Source organism: Trifolium pratense, linkage group LG3 (assembly GCF_020283565.1).
Source record: "Trifolium pratense cultivar HEN17-A07 linkage group LG3, ARS_RC_1.1, whole genome shotgun sequence".
Classification (NCBI taxonomy): Eukaryota; Viridiplantae; Streptophyta; class Magnoliopsida; order Fabales; family Fabaceae; genus Trifolium; species Trifolium pratense.
In genome coordinates, this window is record NC_060061.1 from 39,504,586 (window position 1) to 39,527,772 (window position 23,187).

Below are 23,187 nucleotides of genomic sequence, written 5' to 3' on the forward strand. Positions count from 1 at the left end.
GATTTGTTGTCCATGAACTATATTGTGATTTTGCACTAGTTATTCATATAATAAGTCATTTCATTTGGTTTCAGGAACATATATTTAAATAGCGACAGTACAGAACAATATAGTAATATGAATAACTATGAAATAAAAATATCATATCATAAAAGACTCATTTCAAATAAGAAAAACAGAATAAAACTATGGCAATTTACATTTGATTGTTCAATATTCGATTTTACATTTTACTGAGATGTAACTTCTAATCCGAAAATCATTCCAGCATGATTTGTAGCTTCGTTGTTTCTGAAATATATGGGTATCATCTTTTGAAAAGTCTGCCACGTTAGCAGACTATCAGACGCGGCTTGGTGGGATTTTCCAGCGATTCGGCCAACCTTAAGAGTACTAGCAACACATTCGAGACCTCCATATAGTCCATTGCAATAACGGATCATATGTTTCATATCATATACACTCCTTCCAAATAGGAATCTCAACACACGCGAAAAACCTTCCAAGCTATCCGGAAGATTACTCCGTGTTAGTATCTTCACAAGATATGCAAAATCGTAGGTGCCGTGAAATGTCACCCACGTCACTCTTTCATTGCAGACAAGCCCAGACCTGAGCATCAACTCAGAAAAGTGGAACCAACTCACACCGTGAATGACGTTGTAGTTGAAATCAATACCTTGACGTCGGAGAAGATCAATGGAATCTTTGTTGTGGGGGTCGCGCTTGACGTCAAAATCACGAAAATTAAAGCTCATAAGGTTGAAGGTGACGGCGATCGACTTTAGATGGATAAATGACGCCGGGGAATTCTGTATCCATCGAAACAAACCGATACCTATCGACAACATGATGTATGAGATCAAACTCAGCTTCTATATTATATGCCCAAACACGACGGATTACGACCGGTTTCGAATCTTTCTTCAATGTCGTCATCTGAAATTTCTTGATGATCAAAGTGTGATCTTAATAAAACTCTGAATGAAAAAGAAATAAGCAAGAGAGAACGTTTGTTTAATGTTTGAATTCGAAAGAAACTGCATACATGACTAAGGTAAACCTCTCGCTATATATACTAAGATAAGATTTAGTTTAGCATTTATGATAAAAAAAAGATTTGATTGTATTCAGTAAGAAAAGATTTGGTTAATCTTCAGAAGAAAAAAAAGATTTAATATTTTACTACTACTACCGAATCTTAAATAAAAAGATTTAATATCTTTTTTTTACTTGTTGATAAAGTAATATCTCATTTTTTTTTATTACAAGTATTATCTCATTTATTAGTACCAAAAATTTTTTATCTCATTTATTTTTATTTTTTGATAAGATTATCTCATTAATTGTACGATTTTCTCAAATGAAATTGATTGAATTACTGCTATTAATTCATCTTTGTACCATAGATTTCTTAATTTTTTTTTTATGAAAGTGAATTTTTGAAAAAAGAATTGAATTTTTAAATGATTTAATAAAAAAAACAGAAAAACTGTATTTTAAAAAAAGTCAACGTCGGAGCTCTGAAATTGGACAAAAATCCTAAAATCGGCCGAAAACCCTAAAATCGACTCTAAACCCGACTGGAACCCAAACATCAGTAGAAAAATCTAAAATCGACTCTAAACCCAAAAATTTGGCCAAATATCTAAAATCGGCCAAAAACCCTAAAAACGACTATATACCCTAAAATCGGGCGGAAAAAGCTAAAATCGGCCGAAAACCCAAAAATCGGCGGGAAAAACTTAAAATCGGCCAAAAACCATTAAATCAACTATATACCATAAAATCGGCCGAAAACCCAAAAAATCTGTCGAAAAACCTAAACTCGACCCTAAACCCAAAAAATTGGCCGAAAAATCTGCCAAAAACCCTAAAAACGACTTAACACCCTAAAATCAGTTGTAAACCAAAAAAATCGGCCGGTAAAACCTAAAATCGGCTGAAAAACCTAAAATCGACCAAAAACCCTAAAAAAGACTATACACCATAAAATCGGACGAAAACCGAAATAATCGGCTGGGAAAACCTAAAATCGGCTGAAAACCCAAAAAATCGGCCGAAAAACCTAAAATCAGCCAAAAACCCTAAAATCAACTATAAACAATAAAATCATCCAAAAACCTAAAAAATCAGCCGAAAAACCTAAAAGCGGACAAAAACCATAAAATCGACTATAAACCAAAAAATCGACTGAAAACCCAAAAATTGATTATATGGTTTCCTGTCAATTTTAGGGTTTTTCGGCCGATTTTTTGTCAACGTCGGAGCTCTGAAATTGGTAAAAAATCCTAAAATCGGCCGAAAACCCTAAAATCGACTCTAAACCCGACTAGAACCCAAACATCAGTAGAAAAATCTAAAATCGACCCTAAACCCAAAAATTTGGCCAAATATCTAAAATCGGCCAAAATCCTTAAAAACGACTATACAACCTAAAATCGGCCGGAAAAACCTAAAATCGGCCGAAAACCCTAAAATCGACAAAAAACCCTAAAATCATTTATAAACAATAAAATTGGCCGAAAACCCAAAAAATTAGCCAAAAACCATAAAATTGACTATAACAAAAAAAATCGGCCGAAAACCCAAAAATTGGCCGGAAAAACCTAAAATCTGCCAAAAACCATAAAATCAACTATATACCATAAAATCGGTCGAAAACCCAAAAAATCTGTCGAAAAACCTAAACTCGACCCTAAACCCAAAAAATTGGCCGAAAAATCTGCTAAAAACCCTAAAAACGACCTAACACCCTAAAATCGGCTGAAAACCGAAAAACTCGTTCGGAAAATCCTAAAATCGGCCGAAAAACCTAATATCGACCAAAAACCCTAAAAAAGACTATACACCATAAAATCGGCCGAAAACCGAAATAATCAGCCGGAAAAACCTAAAATCGGCCGAAAACCCAAAAAATTGACCGAAAAACCAAAAATCGGCCAAAAACCCTAAAATCGACTATAAACCATAAAATCATCCAAAAACCTAAAAAATCGGCCGAAAAACCTAAAAGCGGATAAAAACCATAAAATCGACTATAAATCAAAAAATCGCTCGAAAATCCTAAAATTGATTAAAGGGTTTCCTGGCCAATTTTAGGGTTTTTGGCCGATTTTATGTTTTTCGGCCGATTTTTTGGGTTTAGGGTCGATTTTATTAAGATAAATAAAATTAAACGAATGAAATTCAATTACATTACTAAAAAAAAGAATTTTACGATTGAAGGAATTTAACCACTTTATCTAAATAATAAAATTTAAAAAAATCAAGGGAATTCAAAGAGATAGATAGAACTAAAAGAGAGTAAATTCGATTTTAATGAAGTGGCAATACAATGCTTAAATAAAGTTGGCACATACTCGTAATAAGATAACTATATCAACTATACAAATACAACTGGTAACTAACTTATGGAATACACATAAAATATCTCTTTTTTTTTTTTGTTTACAATGAGCTGGGGATCGAACCCAGAACCTATAACATACTACCCAAATAAGATATTTGAAAAGTTAACAAAACCAACTTAATTTAAAAAACACGGAGCTTTTGGCTATAGATGTTGTTCGAATCTCGTAGATAGACATATTACATATTTTTCCCTCAATATTTTTCTTAAAATAAAAAGTATAGTGTTTTTTTTTTTTTTTGACAAATAAAAAAAAGTATAGTGTTGAAAACACAATATATATATATATATAAAAGTAACTTTAAAAAAAAAAAACTTTATTGTAGTTCCCGCTTTTTATTTTTATTTTAGACAGCATTTCCTGCTACCGCTAAAGTTGATTACCCTATCTAAGAAAACCTCAATAGTAAAAAAAACAAAAAAGCACAATCACCAAAATAGGAACGGTTTCCATGTTATGTTAACTCGTACTTACACATAGTAACCACGCTAAACCCAACACGTTGCCCCAGCGCCACCGCTACCACCGCGCCGACCAACTCTTCAGCCACCGTTACCACCGCGCCGACCAACTCGATTACGTCAGAATTCAGGTACGTTAATGGCTTTTCACTCTTTAATTTGTACTGTTTTCTGTGATCTCTGCATTAAAGTCAGAATCCAATTCCAAACCCACTATTCCCGTTACCGCAAACATTGACTATTTTTGCTATCTAATTCTCGTTGTAACCCACTTTTGCATTAGCTGTTCAAGTAAAATCAGGACAACCTGTAAGAACTTAGAAATGATAGATATCATATTTGTTTGTTTCAATTATTTGTTTCACTAATTTCAATTGTTTAATAGGTGAAGTCATAAGGTGTTTGTGAAAATGCCTCAATGAGATAGATAGATATAACTGTATCTATTTTTGTTAGAGTTAGAATGATGGGACTTTTGTTAAATATAGTTGTTATAGCTTTCATGTTTAAACCTTCATCCTACAACTTTATGGTTCTTAATTTCTTGCACCGTCTAAAACTAGAAGAATCTGATTTTTCTACTCTATTGATATAGTGCATAATGGATTGATAATATTATTATTATTGATAATTTTGATATACTTGCAGTTTTTTTTTTTTTTTGACTAATTGCAGTTGTTATAAGCATATGAATATTTTATATGCTAGTTCTAAAGATGACTATTTTTATAAGTTATTGATGTTATTTACAATTTAAAAGAGTATTATTCGTTTTAAATTTTTTATATTTCTTTTATTAACGGGTCTAGTTTTAATATTCATAGTCGGGCCTCCGGATTTTCGGGGCTGGCCATGGTGATAACTTGCTGATCGGGTATGTTTTTGTCTTAGAAAGTATGTACATTTCTAGCTAGCCAAGCAGAAGAGCTCGGAGAATCAGACGATGCAAGTGACTTTGATACTGATGATGATTACGAAGATGAATCTTCTATATATGAGGATGATTATGTAGAGAATGTAGACTCTGACTCAGAATAAAAAGATTTTTTTAGTACTATTGCTTATGTAATATATTTTGCTTGATTTCTATTTTTTTATCTAATTACATAATTGAATTTTATCATAGAATCAAAGGGAGAAGGGTCGAAATCTTCCGGAGAGGAACTATGTCATTTGCATATCTTGCATCATTTTTACCTAATTTGGAAGAGAAGTAGAAGGATTTGAAAAACAAGGAAAGTAAAATCTTCCTTAACAAACTCCCACTTATTTATATAATTTGGAGGAAAAATCAACGCACAAGAATTAAACAGAAATCAAACCTCGAATCCAACGACCTAGATGATAACTTCGGAATTTTTTGTTTTAAACAGCATATATTAAATAGGTAAATATACAAAAATGTACCAAAAAAAAAACACACAAAAAAAATAGAGTTTGGCAAAGGAAAGGTTCGAATTGGGGACCTCTGTCAAGCATCATCAAACATAAATGAACACAAACCACTGGACTATGAACTTATTCATTTTGTTTCCTGCATTTAATTACTATTATTATATGGTAAATTTCTGTAACCAACTAATGCATTATATTTAAATTTTTAATCATTTAATTATGTGCATTAAAATTAATTGGTAATTGTTTAGTTTATGCAATTGAATATTCTTAACTAAATTTAATTTGATTAGAGAGTAGCTGCACCCTATCTTTAATTAAGTAAAATTATTATTTATTTATTTTTTACAAAAGTAAAATTATATATTGAAAGTTTAAATTTATGTTAGTGACATTGGTGGTAATTAATAACATTAAGACAAAAAGATCAAATGGTTAAAACTGGTTAATAAAATTCAAAATCTCAAATTAAAATCGGTAGTTTTAGGTAAAGTTGATGACCCTTTCATTAAAAGTTTAAAACTAGGTTTTCGATGAGATTTCAAACAATCTGTCTATCCATTCAGAGTCCGATCATCAAAATTCTTTTTCTTGTTCCTTTGTCTTTCCAATTAGGTGATATTGAACGGTCGGATTGATTAAATTCAAAATCTCCATTCAAAATCGATAGTTTTAGGTAAACTTCATGACCATTTCATTAAAACTAGGTTTCCGATAAGACTGTTATAACAATCTGTCTATCCATTCGAAGTCTGATCATCAAAATTCTTTTTCTCGTTCATTTTTCACACCAATTATGTGATATTGAATGGTCGGATTGATTAAATTCAAAATCTCCACTCAAAATCGATAGTTTTAGGTAAACTTCATGAACCTTCATTAAAACTAGGTTTTCGATGAGACTGCTATAACAATTTGTCTATCCATTCAGAGTACGATCATCAAATTCCTTTTCTCGTTCATTTTTCACACCATTTATGTGATATTGAACGGTCGGATTGATTAAATTCAAAATCTCCAATAAAAATCGATAGTTTTAGGTAAACTTCATGAACCTTCATTAAAACTAGGTTTTCGATGAGACTGATATAACAATCCGTGTATCCATTCAGAGTCCGATCATCAAAATTCTTTTTATCATTCGTTTGTCTTTCCAATTAGGTGATATTGAACGGTCGGATTGATTAAATTCAAAATCTCCACTCAAAATCGATAGTTTTAGGTAAACTTCATGCTCCTTTCATTAAAACTAGGTTTTCGATGAGACTGCTATAATTTGTCTATCCATTCGGAGTCCGATCATCAAAATTATTTTTTCTCATTCATTTTTCACATCATTTATATGATATTGAACGGTCAGATTGATTAAATTCAAAATTTTCAGTCAAAATCGATAGTTTTATTCAAACTTCACGACACTTTCATCAAAACTAGGTTTCTGATGTGACTACTATTACAATCTATCCAAAGAAAAGAGTCTAAGAACAAAATTCTCTTCAAATATGAGAATAGATTCATATATAATTTGTTTAAACCCTCGTGCATTCTCACGGGTCACTGACTTTTATTAGATATATTCGTCTTATTTTTTCTATCATTTTTTATTGACTATTTTGTTATTTTTTTTTGGGATAGAATTGACTATTTTATTCTCATTTCTATATTCCTACCTATGACGTATTTTATTCTTATTTTTAAGCATATAATAATTCATTTCTCTTATAAAAAAAAAAATTATTGTATTTATCTTTTTTTTTTAGTGTGATTGTTGAGTTGATCATAATCATCTCTTTTAATTTGTTGCTATTTTTATGCATATATATTGTTCTATTTTGTTGTTTTATTCCTATTTTGAAGCATATCATCTTTTTTTTATCTTATATTCTTTATATATATATAAATGTGACTGGAGGGAGTAATATTTAGGCTTAATTGCACATTTGGTCCCTTATCTTTTAAAAGTTTCAAATGTTCTCTTATCTTTTATTTCGTGTAATACGTTAGTCCCTCCCGTCAATTTTTTGACTAACGTTGTTAGATGTAGACACGTGGCAAACGTTGATACACTTGGACAGACACGTGGATTTTTTGTCATATCATTTGCCACATCATTTCCTTTTAATTTTTAAATTTAAAATAAAACAAAAACAAAACTGATTTTTTTATTTAAATTTTGTTGTTTTTTGTTTTTAATTTTGTTGGGATTAAATTGAATCTTTTAATCTATATCTATACTATATATAAAGAAGATACATGAGTTTTGATGTGGACTTTTTATAATAACAACAATACCCTTGATTTTTCTTAGTAGCAATAAAAATCTTTTATTAACAAACTCACCATAACATAAAACACATCTTATTTTTTTTAGCAGCAAAATTTTTTTATTCACAAACTCAACATAACATAAGACATTTTTTTAATTGTACATAAGTTAGACACAGGCAGGCGCGGAACGCGCTTGCCTGGCCCGTTAGTATAAAGAGAATATATGAGTTTTGGTGTGGACTTTTCATAATACCAACAATACCCTTGATTTTTTTAGTATCAACAAAAATCTTTTATTAACAAACTCACCATTACCTCCTCAAGAAATTAGTTCCACAGCTTTAAACCAGCTACAGGAGTACCAAACTCATGGCTTTGAGCAGCAAATCGAAGATCCTCGAGTGAGAACGAACGCTTGCAACAACGACATCAGCTGGAGTCCACCGCTTAGGGGCATCCTGAAGATCAATGTGGATGCTCACCTAAGCAGTGATGGCCATTGGTCGACGGGGCTGGTTCTAAGACGGTCGAATGGAAGCACCGTCGGGGTTGCAACTAGATTTCACAAAGGGACAGCGGACATTGTTACTGGTGAAGCTATGGGTTTAATGGATGCTATAGAGTGGATCGAAAAGATGGGGAGCAGAGTGTGATCTTTGAATTAGACTCGCAAGTTATTGTTAAAGCTGTTAAGGGACAAGATGATATTTGCAAGAGCTGGGGAAGAGTAGTGCGGCGCTGCATGCATTTCCTAAAGGAAAACCCTAGATTAGACATTAGATGGGTTCAAAGAAAGGCAAACCAAGCTGCTCATGAAATGGCTAAATGGGCCAAAATTGAGCCCTATAAGAAATGGACCACTAACATCCCCTATTGTGTTTGGCTTGTTATCCAAAAATATAAAGGCAGTGTAATTTCTATTCAAGTTGAATAAAATTGCTTTTTTTTCCCCCTCAAAAAAATAAAATAATAAGGCTCACATTTTTTTTTAGCAGCATAAAATAATAAGATTGGTAAGGTTTTTATGTGGCCTATTCTTTTAGTGTGCTAAAGGGACAAACACAATTAAATAATGATTCTTAATGCTTATAAAAAAAATAAATAATGATTCTTAATTTTAGAATGAATTGTTTACAACTTCTTAAGCGCTGAAATCTTTTTATCAGTGTGACGAGAGGACGAGCTTTCTAAATTATAAAGTGATCAAATCTCGTGTTACATTGCAAAGGGGAGAAACATGGCTGAATCAGTGAAGTTTATTTATGTTATGATTATTTTTCTTTCCATATTTCTTGTCGCAAATGCGAACAAATGGGCTGAATTTTTGCGTAAGTCTTTCTTTTATTCTTTTAAAATTTCTTTCTTTTCATCATACTTAATATTTTATCTCATTTTATTCTCTTTTTTCATGACAGATATTTATAGATGTTTTACTGCTGTCGATTGTCCACTAGATATATGTATCGCTGGTAAGATACCGGACTGTAAGTTCAACCTTTGTAAATGTGTTACAGCGCCGGTGGTGGAACCAGAAGTTTAGTGTTAAATCCCATGAGTACACAAATTAATAATACTCTTGTTATTTAGTTATATTTTGTTGGCACCCAATAATTTGATTTATTTTCTTCTTTTTATTTATTTCAAGAACCTTGCATTTCGCCATATTATTTAACCTTGCATTTATTAATATGATTTTAATCGAATTCATAACAATTGACGTCTACCGTGGGCCAATCGTAACAATTTTGAAGTGAGCACCATGAGATATAGAGGACTTTCCGGAGACAATTTTGAATTGTGGAAAGTTAAGATAAAAGCAATTTTAATGTTCGAGATGATAGATAAAACATGGAGTGTTGTTATCCGGTGCCTCAGAGATAAAGAAGGTCAGCATGGAGAGACGGTAGTAATAATACTCGACATCACCCTAGAGTGTTCTTTACAAAATCAATTATTCTCATCGCAGACCCAAACATATACATAGAGTATCTTAATTAAGTTTCGGCAAAAAAAATATTTGTATAAAAGCGAAAATTAATATTGTACACATGAATAAATATAATGTTAACGAATACAGATAGTACGGTACAGAAAAACACAGCACAATGTTTAATGTATTGACCAAACTTTATCTTGTATAACATTGAATGGATAAAAAGTTATTTTGATATTTTAAACAAATTGTGCATGAGACAAATGTAATTTAGTGGGAGACTAAAATTCCAGTTTTTGTCTAATTCATTGGCCCCAATTTATCGAGAAATAATTTTAAAATCAAACATAATACAACTAAAGTTGTTCCATACAATCTTTTATTCTATAACAGATCAAAAAGGCACTTTTAGAATTGTTTTAAAATTGATTTTTCATAGCAAAAATTGGAATTTGAAATATACCTTCATGATGATATCTATAATTCTAGGATTTTTATTTTATCAAATCTTTTCTACAAAATATAACCAAATCAAATCCCCTCAAAATGTCTCGTTTTTTGCATTTTTTCACAAATTAATTCAAACTGTTTTGCATCATCTTTTGCGTTTTCGTTGGGTTTATATGTTTGTAACATTAAAAAAGTACAAGTGAGTTTGTGTAGAACAAGATGATTTAATTGCTCTTTTGGTAGCATTAATATTGGTGTCAATTTTTTAGCACCAGAAATTACTTCATGTGCTTGTTGTCATCATGACAGCAACTTGGCTTAAGATGCATCTATTGGTTTAAAATACAGAGAAAAAGGAAAGTGGAAGGAATCAGGTTTTTCTTAGCAATTTTTGGGCTTTTGAGCACCACAGTGTTTTTTTTTTTTTTACTTATTTTGTATTTATGTTATATTCTTTCTATATTTTTATTTTATTTTTTTTAGTAAAATTATAATAAATGATATAAAACTTGCAACGTGGTTAAAAGTAATAAGAATATATTAGTAATTTAGGTGGTAATCAATTTTAATAATATATTAGTAATAGACAATAATACTTTGCACTTGCGGCCTATCAGTGTGACTCTATTCTTGAGTTAGAGATTAATTTGTTACACACTAGACCTTCTTAATTAAATATAATAGCTTGGGTGCAAAATTTAAGAATTAGATGGAAGTAAAACTTGAACATCGTAAAATTATTAGTTCCATAATACATAGGTTCCATAAGGTAGAGAATCATAACACGTTTATGAACGTGGTAAAAAAACACAAGAAAAAAGGATTTAAATTGTGTCTTAGTCATTTTATTGGGCAAAAACAATAATTAAATGATACTGATCCCTCCCTCCCAAAATATAAGGAAAAATTGGTCAAACAAAGTTGATGTATTTGGTTAAAAATTTAAACTAAATACATCAACTTTGTTTGACCAATTTTCCCTTATATTTTAGGACAGAATGAGTAGTTTATGAGATCAGGAATAAGGACATCTCTCCTGAACATACACAGACGGGATCAGGAAAAAGCAAAGTGTTAAACGCATGACACTTCACTTCCATAGCACCAGCACATGTAGATATTTCATTTGGACAATCAGAAACGTGAGTACACTTAATCAACGCTGCAATGAAAATGAGAATAAAAAAATAATGTTATTAAAATGGGCTAAAATATTTTGTAGGATGTAACTACGAAAATTTGAATATGATAAAAAAAATGGCATACCATCAACGTTCATTGCAATAAGAAATAGGGAAAAAAAGATAATTATAACATAAACAAACTTAATAGCTTCAGCCATATTTTCTTCCCTTTGCGTGTTAGAAATAGAATTTCGTTTTTTCACTTTATAATTTATTATGAAGTTTATCTTCTCCTTACATACATTATATAGTTTTTAGTGCTTAAGTACACGTGTTATTTACCGCTTTAGCGCACTTGGTAAAAATGTCACATAAAAACATAAAAAATTACAAAAGAGGAATAATCTTGTTGGATATCTCATGTAAGGAATTACATGTCTCTTAAGTACATCAAAGTGTTGTTTGACCCATTACCATTATAAAATTAATTTTAAAAAAAATCTATCTACTAGACTACTACTACTACTCTTACTGCTACCGATATTACTCCTACTGTTACCGCTATTTAGGAAGCACCGACACCTCTATGATTAGGCGTGTCGTAGTGTCCGACACTCGTATGACACTCGTCCAACACGTGTCGGAGAGCTCATATCGGTGTCGGAAAAAAAATCAATTTTTTCTTTAGTTTGACACTCCTTTGATCGGTGTCCGACACTTATAAGACACTCGTATGACACGTATCCCAAAAATAATTATTTTTTCTTTGCTTATACTCTCCTTATCAAACATATATACAATACAAGAGTTAAAAATGTGTAGAAATAACAATATTGATCGATGAGGGATTGAAGACATTACATTTTGATTACAATATTTTTAGTTTATTATATCGTAGATGAATAAATAAGGGTAAAATACTATTATATCTTGTTTTTAAACTTTTTTTAACAAATAATTTGCTCAAATTAGATTTACATGTATATATTTTGATTCTCAATTTATATGTTTTATAAATATGTAGCGGTGTCGGTGTCATATATTTTTTACATTAGCGGTGTCGTGGTGTCCGTGTCCGTGTCGTGTCGCGGTGTCCGTGTCGGAGTCCGTGCTTCATAGACTGCTACTGCTACCGCTACCAGATAATTTTTGTTCATGGTTTTTACAATTCTCCAAGAGAATCAAGAAGAACATGTCTTTTACATATCAAGAGGTTAAGAACTTAAGCAAGGCCATCTCCGATAATTTGGAGGCCCCAGGCTAATAATAAAAATGGACCCCAAATAAAAAAAAAAGAATTTTTTTTATAAAAAGAACATTATATATTTAAATTGTAAGTAACATTAAAATATAGTCATTATAAGATGGAATGAGGAGCTAAACTGATTGTAATTTTTTTTTTTGTTACAAGAGAGAACAACTGATTGTAATATACTAACAACTAACGATTTCCCATTAAAAAAAATAGTCATTCTATTTATTATGAATTGACCATAAATAAAATAAAAAAAATGTCACAAAATAAAAAACAATGTCACAGGTGGGATTTGAACCCACCACCTCATCGAACTCTCAAAGTACTTAAAGCAATAATTTAAATTATGGGCTTGAAAATAAAATTTTGAGGCCCCATATTTTTGGAGGCCCTGGGCTGGAGGCCTGGTTGCCTTGGCCCAAAATCGGGCCTGAACTTAAGATTAACATTAATACATTCATTCCAATACCTCTGATATTCATTCCCCACTTTCGCGGGGATCCATCAACATTAAAAAAATTATCAAATTTCTATTATTTTCAATCAAACTAGTTGTAAAAAAAGTTTAATCATAAAACAAATAAAAAGGGTAAATAGGGCTTTACCCCCTGCAAAATAGGAGAATTTTGCATTACCCCCTGTAAAATAAAAAGTTGTGATTCCCCCCTCGTAATATTAAGATTCTTTGTTTTACCCCCCTGAATTGACAACATGGATTTGGAATCTTAATTTTGCTGACATGACAACCATACGTGGCTTTTTTTTTACACATGGTTTTTTTTTTACTGTTTTTATTTATTTAATTTTTATTTTGCCACATATTAAGCTATGTCATTTAAAAAAAATAAAAAACAAAAAAGGGGAAAAACAAATAGCAAGAAACATCAACAATCTCCACCACTCTCATGGGAAGAACAAACAACAACAACAAACTTCATCTTCAATCTTAAATTTCATCTCATCAATTCAATCTCAAACCCATAAATCCAAAACCATAAAAAACTCATAAGTTTCTCAAAACATAAAATCTCACGGTTCATTCTCCACCACCAGCCACCACCACCGTCGTCGTCCATCTCTCTTTCCCACCAATTGCATCTCTCTTCCTTGTAGCATCACTCTCAATTTTGTTGTTTGTTGATTTTCCAAAAAATTAAAATTAAATCAGGATTAATGATGTTTGGAGAACATGTGTTGTTATTTTTCTTGAACTTGTAATTGCTAACCCAACCCATATCCTTCACCAAGATCAAAGGAATGAACACGTGAGAGGTAGAGACCAAGAAGGAGAGGGATGAAGGGGTTGATTATGTTAGGGTTGTTGTTGGTGGTGGTGGTTATGGAGGAGGTGGAGGAAGAGTTTGAATTGGAGGAATTGTGGAGATGATGATTTTTTTTTTTTCGATTTAGGGATTTGAGATGAAAGTTGCTTCCTGGGATTTGATATGAAGGTTGTTTTTTGGAAGAAAAAAAATTGTGGGATTTGAGATGAAGATTTTTTTTATTTTTTTATATTTTAAATAACAATGATTTGGAATAATTATAATAATAAAAAAAATAAAAATTCATAAAAAATCCACATATGCATGCCACATCATAAAAAAAAAAGATTCCATGTCTAGTTGGCGAATTAGGGGGGTAATTGAATGAATCTTTATATTACAGGGAGGTAATCACAAAAAAAAATTTTACAGGGGGTAATGCAAAATTCACCCATTTTGCAGGGGGTAAAACCCTATTTACCCTAAAAGGAATGGTTTAAATCTTGAGATTGATTTTGTATATCATAAAACGGTTATCCAAACCTATAAAATTTATCAGGTTATTATTAGGTTTGCATGTTTGTTTTGGTTCACACCAATTAAATTTAGATTGGAATCTAAAATTTTACTATGTTTTGTTTTTCACACCCTAACTAACATCCCTGTGAAACAAGTGAAACAAATAACAAAAAAGTTTATCTACCGTATAATTTGTCATAAAAAATAACAATCTGACATTTCCAAAAAAGCAATAATACACTGTACGATGTTATTGTAAAGAGAGAAAAATAGTACTAATAATAATAATATGGATAGTGACATTTATGTTCATCTTGAAGCATAAGCTGATCATTCTCATTCACCAACATGATCAACCATTCCTAAAACTAATTAAAAATGACTTAGCTAACAACAATTTTCAGCTAACAAACACTTACATATTCATATGCTCAAATATAAGTAAATTATCAATTTAATAAAGGGTAAATAGGGTTTTACCCCCCTGCAAAATGGGTGAATTTTGCATTACCCCCTGCAAAAAAAAATTTTGTGATTACCCCCTGTAATATAAAGATTCATTCAATTACCCCCCTAATTCGCCAACTAGACATGAAATCTTTTTTTTTTATGATGTGGCATGCATATGTGGATTTTCTTTGAATTTTTAATTTTTTTATTATTATAATTATTCCAAATCATTGTTATTTAAAATAAAATAAAAAATAAAAAAATCTTCATCTCAAATCCCACAATTTTTTTTTTCCAAAAAACAACCTTCATATCAAATCTCAGGAAGCAATTTTCATCTCAAATCCCTAAATCGAAAAAAAAAAAAAATCATCATCTCCACAATTCCTCCAATTCAAACTCTTCCTCCACCTCCTCCATAACCACCACCACCAACAACAACCCTAACATAATCAACTCCTTCATCCCTCTCCTTCCTGGTCTCTACCTCTCACGTGTTCATTTCTTTGATCTTGGTGAAGGATATAGGTTGGGTTAGCAATTACAAGTTCAAGAAAAATAACAACAACACATGTTCTCCAAACATCATTAATCCTGATTTAATTTTAATTTTTTGGAAAATCAACAAACAACAAAATTGAGAGTGATGCTACAAGGAAGAGAGATGCAATTGGTGGGAAAGAGAGATGGACGACGACGGTGGTGGTGGCTGGTGGTGGAGAATGAACCGTGAGATTTTATGTTTTGAGAAACTTATGAGTTTTTTATGGTTTTGGATTTATGGGTTTGAGATTGAATTGATGAGATGAAATTTAAGATTGAAGATGAAGTTTGTTGTTGTTGTTTGTTCTTCCCATGAGAGTGGTGGAGATTGTTGATGTTTCTTGCTATTTGTTTTTCCCCTTTTTTGTTTTTTATTTTTTTTAAATGACATAGCTTAATATGTGGCAAAATAAAAATTAAATAAATAAAAACAGTAAAAAAAAAACCATGTGTAAAAAAAAAGCCACGTATGGTTGTCATGTCAGCAAAATTAAGATTCCAAATCCATGTTGTCAATTCAGGGGGGTAAAACAAAGAATCTTAATATTACGAGGGGGGAATCACAACTTTTTATTTTACAGGGGGTAATGCAAAATTCTCCTATTTTGCAGGGGGTAAAGCCCTATTTATCCTTTTTATTTGTTTTATGATTAAACTTTTTTTACAACTAGTTTGATTGAAAATAATAGAAATTTGATAATTTTTTTAATGTTGATGGATCCCCGCGAAAGTGGGGAATGAATATCAGAGGTATTGGAATGAATGTATTAATGTTAATCTTAAGTTCAGGCCCGATTTTGGGCCAAGGCAACCAGGCCTCCAGCCCAGGGCCTCCAAAAATATGGGGCCTCAAAATTTTATTTTCAAGCCCATAATTTAAATTATTGCTTTAAGTACTTTGAGAGTTCGATGAGGTGGTGGGTTCAAATCCCACCTGTGACATTGTTTTTTATTTTGTGACATTTTTTTTATTTTATTTATGGTCAATTCATAATAAATAGAATGACTATTTTTTTTAATGGGAAATCGTTAGTTGTTAGTATATTATAATCAGTTGTTCTCTCTTGTAACAAAAAAAAAAATTACAATCAGTTTAGCTCCTCATCCCATCTTATAATGACTATATTTTAATGTTACTTACAATTTAAATATATAATGTTCTTTTTATAAAAAAAATTCTTTTTTTTTATTTGGGGTCCATTTTTATTATTAGCCTGGGGCCTCCAAATTATCGGAGATGGCCTTGCTTAAGTTCTTAACCTCTTGATATGTAAAAGACATGTTCTTCTTGATTCTCTTGGAGAATTGTAAAAACCATGAACAAAAATTGTCTGGTAGCGGTAGCAGTAGCAGTCTATGAAGCACGGACTCCGACACGGACACCGCGACACGACACGGACACGGACACCACGACACCGCTAATGTAAAAAATATATGACACCGACACCGCTACATATTTATAAAACATATAAATTGAGAATCAAAATATATACATGTAAATCTAATTTGAGCAAATTATTTGTTAAAAAAAGTTTAAAAACAAGATATAATAGTATTTTACCCTTATTTATTCATCTACGATATAATAAACTAAAAATATTGTAATCAAAATGTAATGTCTTCAATCCCTCATCGATCAATATTGTTATTTCTACACATTTTTAACTCTTGTATTGTATATATGTTTGATAAGGAGAGTATAAGCAAAGAAAAAATAATTATTTTTGGGATACGTGTCATACGAGTGTCTTATAAGTGTCGGACACCGATCAAAGGAGTGTCAAACTAAAGAAAAAATTGATTTTTTTTCCGACACCGATATGAGCTCTCCGACACGTGTTGGACGAGTGTCATACGAGTGTCGGACACTACGACACGCCTAATCATAGAGGTGTCGGTGCTTCCTAAATAGCGGTAACAGTAGGAGTAATATCGGTAGCAGTAAGAGTAGTAGTAGTAGTCTAGTAGATAGATTTTTTTTAAAATTAATTTTATAATGGTAATGGGTCAAACAACACTTTGATGTACTTAAGAGACATGTAATTCCTTACATGAGATATCCAACAAGATTATTCCTCTTTTGTAATTTTTTATGTTTTTATGTGACATTTTTACCAAGTGCGCTAAAGCGGTAAATAACACGTGTACTTAAGCACTAAAAACTATATAATGTATGTAAGGAGAAGATAAACTTCATAATAAATTATAAAGTGAAAAAACGAAATTCTATTTCTAACACGCAAAGGGAAGAAAATATGGCTGAAGCTATTAAGTTTGTTTATGTTATAATTATCTTTTTTTCCCTATTTCTTATTGCAATGAACGTTGATGGTATGCCATTTTTTTTATCATATTCAAATTTTCGTAGTTACATCCTACAAAATATTTTAGCCCATTTTAATAACATTATTTTTTTATTCTCATTTTCATTGCAGCGTTGATTAAGTGTACTCACGTTTCTGATTGTCCAAATGAAATATCTACATGTGCTGGTGCTATGGAAGTGAAGTGTCATGCGTTTAACACTTTGCTTTTTCCTGATCCCGTCTGTGTATGTTCAGGAGAGATGTCCTTATTCCTGATCTCATAAACTACTCATTCTGTCCTAAAATATAAGGGAAAATTGGTCAAACAAAGTTGATGTATTTAGTTTAAATTTTTAACCAAATACATCAACTTTGTTTGACCAATTTTTCCTTATATTTTGGGAGGGAGGGATCAGTATCATTTAATTATTGTTTTTGCCCAATAAAATGACTAAGACACAATTTAAATCCTTTTTTCTTGTGTTTTTTTACCACGTTCATAAACGTGTTATGATTCTCTACCTTATGGAACCTATGTATTATGGAACTAATAATTTTACGATGTTCAAGTTTTACTTCCATCTAATTCTTAAATTTTGCACCCAAGCTATTATATTTAATTAAGAAGGTCTAGTGTGTAACAAATTAATCTCTAACTCAAGAATAGAGTCACACTGATAGGCCGCAAGTGCAAAGTATTATTGTCTATTACTAATATATTATTAAAATTGATTACCACCTAAATTACTAATATATTCTTATTACTTTTAACCACGTTGCAAGTTTTATATCATTTATTATAATTTTACTAAAAAAAATAAAATAAAAATATAGAAAGAATATAACATAAATACAAAATAAGTAAAAAAAAAAAAAACACTGTGGTGCTCAAAAGCCCAAAAATTGCTAAGAAAAACCTGATTCCTTCCACTTTCCTTTTTCTCTGTATTTTAAACCAATAGATGCATCTTAAGCCAAGTTGCTGTCATGATGACAACAAGCACATGAAGTAATTTCTGGTGCTAAAAAATTGACACCAATATTAATGCTACCAAAAGAGCAATTAAATCATCTTGTTCTACACAAACTCACTTGTACTTTTTTAATGTTACAAACATATAAACCCAACGAAAACGCAAAAGATGATGCAAAACAGTTTGAATTAATTTGTGAAAAAATGCAAAAAACGAGACATTTTGAGGGGATTTGATTTGGTTATATTTTGTAGAAAAGATTTGATAAAATAAAAATCCTAGAATTATAGATATCATCATGAAGGTATATTTCAAATTCCAATTTTTGCTATGAAAAATCAATTTTAAAACAATTCTAAAAGTGCCTTTTTGATCTGTTATAGAATAAAAGATTGTATGGAACAACTTTAGTTGTATTATGTTTGATTTTAAAATTATTTCTCGATAAATTGGGGCCAATGAATTAGACAAAAACTGTAATTTTAGTCTCCCACTAAACTACATTTGTCTCATGCACAATTTGTTTAAAATATCAAAATAACTTTTTATCCATCCAATTTTATACAAGATAAAGTTTGGTCAATACATTAAACATTGTGCTGTGTTTTTCTGTACCGTACTATCTAATACTTATATTTTACAAATCTAATATAATTAAGGGTATTTGTTTATTCATGTGTACAATATTAATTTTCGTTGTTAGCATTATATTTATTTATACAAATATTTTCTTTGCTAAAACTTAATTAAGATACTCTATGTATATGTTTGGGTCTGCGGTGAGAATAATTGATTTTGTAAAGAACACTCTAGGCTGATGTCGAGTATCATTACTACTGTCTCTCCATGCTGACCTTCTTTATCTCTGAGGCACCGGATAACAACACTCCATGTTTTATTCATCATCCTAAACATTAAAATTGCTTTTATCTTCACTTTTCACAATTCAAAATTGTCTCCGGAAAGTCCTCTATATCCCATGGTGCTCACTTCAAAATATCACTTCAAAATTGTTACGACTGCCCAACGGTGGGCATCAATTGTTATGAATTCGATTAAAATCATATTAATAAAATATTTAATGTGTGGAGCAAAAGAGCAACAACCAATATCAAGAGCAATAACAATAACAATCATAAACGATAAAGAATAAAAGTCTGAAATCCAACACTAGTGACATAACTCGAACTTCACTCAGTCACAGACTTCACCTAGTTCAGAGTCAGAGTCTCGCTTCGTTCAACGTCCTTTATGTGAGGCCTTTCAGCATCTTCAGATACATCTTTCACTTATTTTCTGCATACTTAACAAACACGTTAGTGCATAAAACTGTTCTCTCCATATTTTGGTATCATCAAAACTCACGAGTTAGATAGTTGCAGGACCAACCTTGTTCCAACATTAAGTTCGTTATATATATATATATATATATATATATATATATATATATATATATATATATATATATATATATATATATATATAACTTTCCAAATCTTTTTCAAGCTCTATTTAAACTTATACGACTATAGTCAATACCTTGCACTTTAATTTTTTTAAACTTTCTCTTTAACAAAAAAATAACTTTGTACGCGTTTATTCATTGCACACTTGTGATGACTTTTATTTCTTTCGGTTTTTGGTTTATTTTTTTATTTTTATGCATATTTATGTCGGTTTGAACTTTGTATGCGTTTATCCATTTTACAGTTGGGATTACTTTTATTTTAGTTTAGTATTTGGTTTTTCTTTTTAAAAAAATAGTTTAAAAGGTTAAAGATCCAATTTTGAAATTTTGACCACAAAATTGACTTTAAAATCATGCGATTCACTTAACGAGTTGAACCTAACGAGCCGAACCGAGTTGTTCGTGAATTTAAAATGAGTCGAGTTTGAGCTAAACAAATAGTTCGTAATGAACTCGAGTCGAGTTTTGAGCTGAACCAATTCTTAACGAGTTGAGTCGAGCTAATGAGAGTTCGACTCAACTAGACTCATTTCCAGCCCAACTCCGGAGTGTATTGAAAATCAATTTTGCACTTTGTTTATTCGTATTTTTTTTTTTGTACAATTTATTCATTCTTTTTTTTTGTTTGCACGCCAATATCCGGCCCACTAGACAACCTAATCTAGTTCGGAAGTCAATTCTGATATCAAGTGGTTCCACCCCTTTTTGGTCGTACAGTTTTTTTCTTCTTATTTTATAAAATCCGTAATTTTAGTCCCTTTATTTTGTTTTGCGTAATTTTGGTCCCCATATTTTACAAAATGCCCAATTTTGGACCCCTTATTTTAAAAAATTTAGACATTTGGTCATCCTCTTCATTTAATTTAACCTTAAATTTTGATGATTTGACACATTCTTTAAATGACATGACACATGATACATGCCTATGTTTAAGACGAACACGATGAAGAAGAAGAAACACACTCTTAAATTTAATTTTAATTTCTTAGTTTATGTTTTTTTAATTATGTTTTAATTTAAGAAGTAATAAAACAAGATTTAAATTTTAAATAAAAAATCCACTACAAGAAAATGAACACTTTGCGACTGTCAATATTGTAATTTGTGACGGTTCTTAAATCGTTACAGATTTGTGTGTCGCAATAGAACTTTGCGACAGTTTTGAAAACCGTCGATACAACCGTTCAAAACCGTCACTATGTTTTTTCCCACGTGATACTAGATTTAATAGTAGAGGTTGCAATTTAAAACATTTTTTTATTCATTTTGATAGCTTATTAAATAATAGTTACAATATCCATAGAAGAATAAGAAAATTAAAATGCACAAATATATAAATATAAATAACTTAATCTCATTTATATAATTCATTCAAATCAATACCGACAAAATTCATACATAAAAAATTTAATTAAATTACATGAAACTCCAAAAGAAAAATCTTATGTAGTTCAATCATTCAAAAAACTAAAACCTAACCATAATAGAGTGGCAAAACATACAAAACATTAAGTCAAAATAAGTTCACAAAATATCTCAATATTCCTAGTACGTGATGTTGCTTCATGATCCTTAATTAGTGCTAACTAAACTCTGAACACCTGCCATCTCTTGACTCTTCTAACTCAGTTACCTGAAGAAACATAAGTACATATTAGGATACTTAAAAAAACGGAATTAGATTAACTTAGTCCATGGCATAATTCCACAATTTATTACAGAACAAGTAAATGAACTTATAACAAAACATAACGAAATCTATTTTCTAAGTACATCAAATAAATGAACTTATAACAGAACAAGTTTTTATTTTTTGAAAAGTAAAGAAACAATTTATTAATGAAAGATGAAATAGAAACATAAGGTATACAAAAGAGTCACAATAGAAAACTCCAAAACTGACAAACACAAATTATTACAATGTCAAAGTGGCTCAAACAACCCCAAGCTTTACTGAATGAATCAAACAACATCCCACAACCTGTGTCACAACAACAATCTCTAAGCTAGAATTTAATATCACATTCCTCAAAAAATCCCCTACAAAAAATCCCCTAAAAAAATACCTAAGTTAAGTTGGAAAGCTCTTGAGCAGCCGTCATTCACTCTGTTGCGATTCCGATAACGGGAGGCGCAACGCTGCTGACTTGGAGGTTGGGACATCATCTTTAAGTGGTCGTGCTTTGTAGGTTTACATTTCTATTCTCTTATGAAGTGTAGATCTATTATCCTTGTTATCTGTGTTGTAAAGCTCACCATGAGCTAAATCTCTCGATGTTGGAATTAATTATGTGAAGTCTAATGAAAGTTTAATGTTATTCATGTGATGTGTTGTGTGTTGTTATGTTATTTTGGTTCATTTGCTATTTTGTTATATATTTGATTCTGAGATTGATCAACTTAGGATTAGATACAAGTTTATTATTATGAGACATCTAATAGTAAATAGACTTAATGAACCAATATGGTTAAGTAGAGGATGAACACATACTTCTTACTCTAGGACTTAGACATAAGCCTTGGGGTCATAGTGATTAAAACAAGCAAGGATTTCTGAACTAAAATGAACTAAGCATGACCTAGACATATGATCCACCTTATCCCTCATTTTATTATCTAACGTTGTAGACATACACCGCAAGGCAAGCTTGGTCATAGTATCCATGACATCACTTATCACACACATACATTGAATCGTAGTTAGACTGATCATTGATTCCAACAACTTTCCAACTATGGTTACTCAAACCTATTTTCATTATTGTCATTTATATCTTCTTGTTATAAAAACCCCAAAAATGATGTTTTGTTACCTTTATACTCATAAGTTAAGAATTGGCTGAATAAGAATTGAAACGAAGTTCCATTCGCAACTGTGGAAACGATACTCTATCTTATTATTTTTCTGTAATTGACTGTGTATACTTGCACACGTTAAAAGCAACGAACAGGAGGAAGAAGATTGTATCATGATATGGGAATTGGGCGGTCTGAAAATTACGATTTAAAGAATGCAAGTGATGCTAAGGAGATGGAGGGAGAAGAAATGAAGGATTATGAAGGAATGAAGGTGGAATATATAGAATACTTTTTTAATGCAGCAAGTTTTTTATTATAATTGTTGACCAAGCACAAGATGGCTAGGAAAACAAAGTAACAGCACATTCAAAAGATCTTTATAAGGCTTTATGACACGCTCGCAAGTGTACGGGTATATGTCATCATATTAGAAAGAGTATCAAATTCATAGGAACTTGTGAGATAAGGTATATGACATGATAATTGTAAAATCAATAAGAAAGTAAGTAGAAATATGATGATGAATGTTTGCTTTGAATTTAGTTTGGTTTTGCAATGATAAGAAAA

General features: G+C 30.9%; 1 protein-coding gene and 3 long non-coding RNA genes across 4 annotated transcripts; 3 read left to right on the plus strand and 1 right to left on the minus strand.

Moving 5' to 3' along the window:
• Positions 1-230: 230 nt before the first annotated feature.
• On the minus strand, positions 231-851 carry LOC123915083 (probable CCR4-associated factor 1 homolog 9). Its single transcript, XM_045966231.1, has one exon. It carries the CDS (start codon positions 849-851, stop codon positions 231-233), a length of 621 nt encoding a protein of 206 aa, XP_045822187.1.
• A 2,906-nt stretch (positions 852-3,757) lies between these two features.
• On the plus strand, positions 3,758-4,976 carry LOC123914503. The gene is made up of 2 exons (XR_006811840.1): positions 3,758-4,005; positions 4,766-4,976. It is a non-coding gene; the product is annotated as an uncharacterized LOC123914503 (long non-coding RNA).
• A 3,627-nt stretch (positions 4,977-8,603) lies between these two features.
• LOC123914501 lies at positions 8,604-9,175 on the plus strand. The gene is made up of 2 exons (XR_006811838.1): positions 8,604-8,865; positions 8,953-9,175. It is a non-coding gene; the product is annotated as an uncharacterized LOC123914501 (long non-coding RNA).
• An 8,012-nt stretch (positions 9,176-17,187) lies between these two features.
• LOC123914499 lies at positions 17,188-17,960 on the plus strand. Its single transcript, XR_006811836.1, has 2 exons — positions 17,188-17,404; positions 17,509-17,960. It is a non-coding gene; the product is annotated as an uncharacterized LOC123914499 (long non-coding RNA).
• The last annotated feature ends 5,227 nt before the right edge of the window (positions 17,961-23,187 follow it).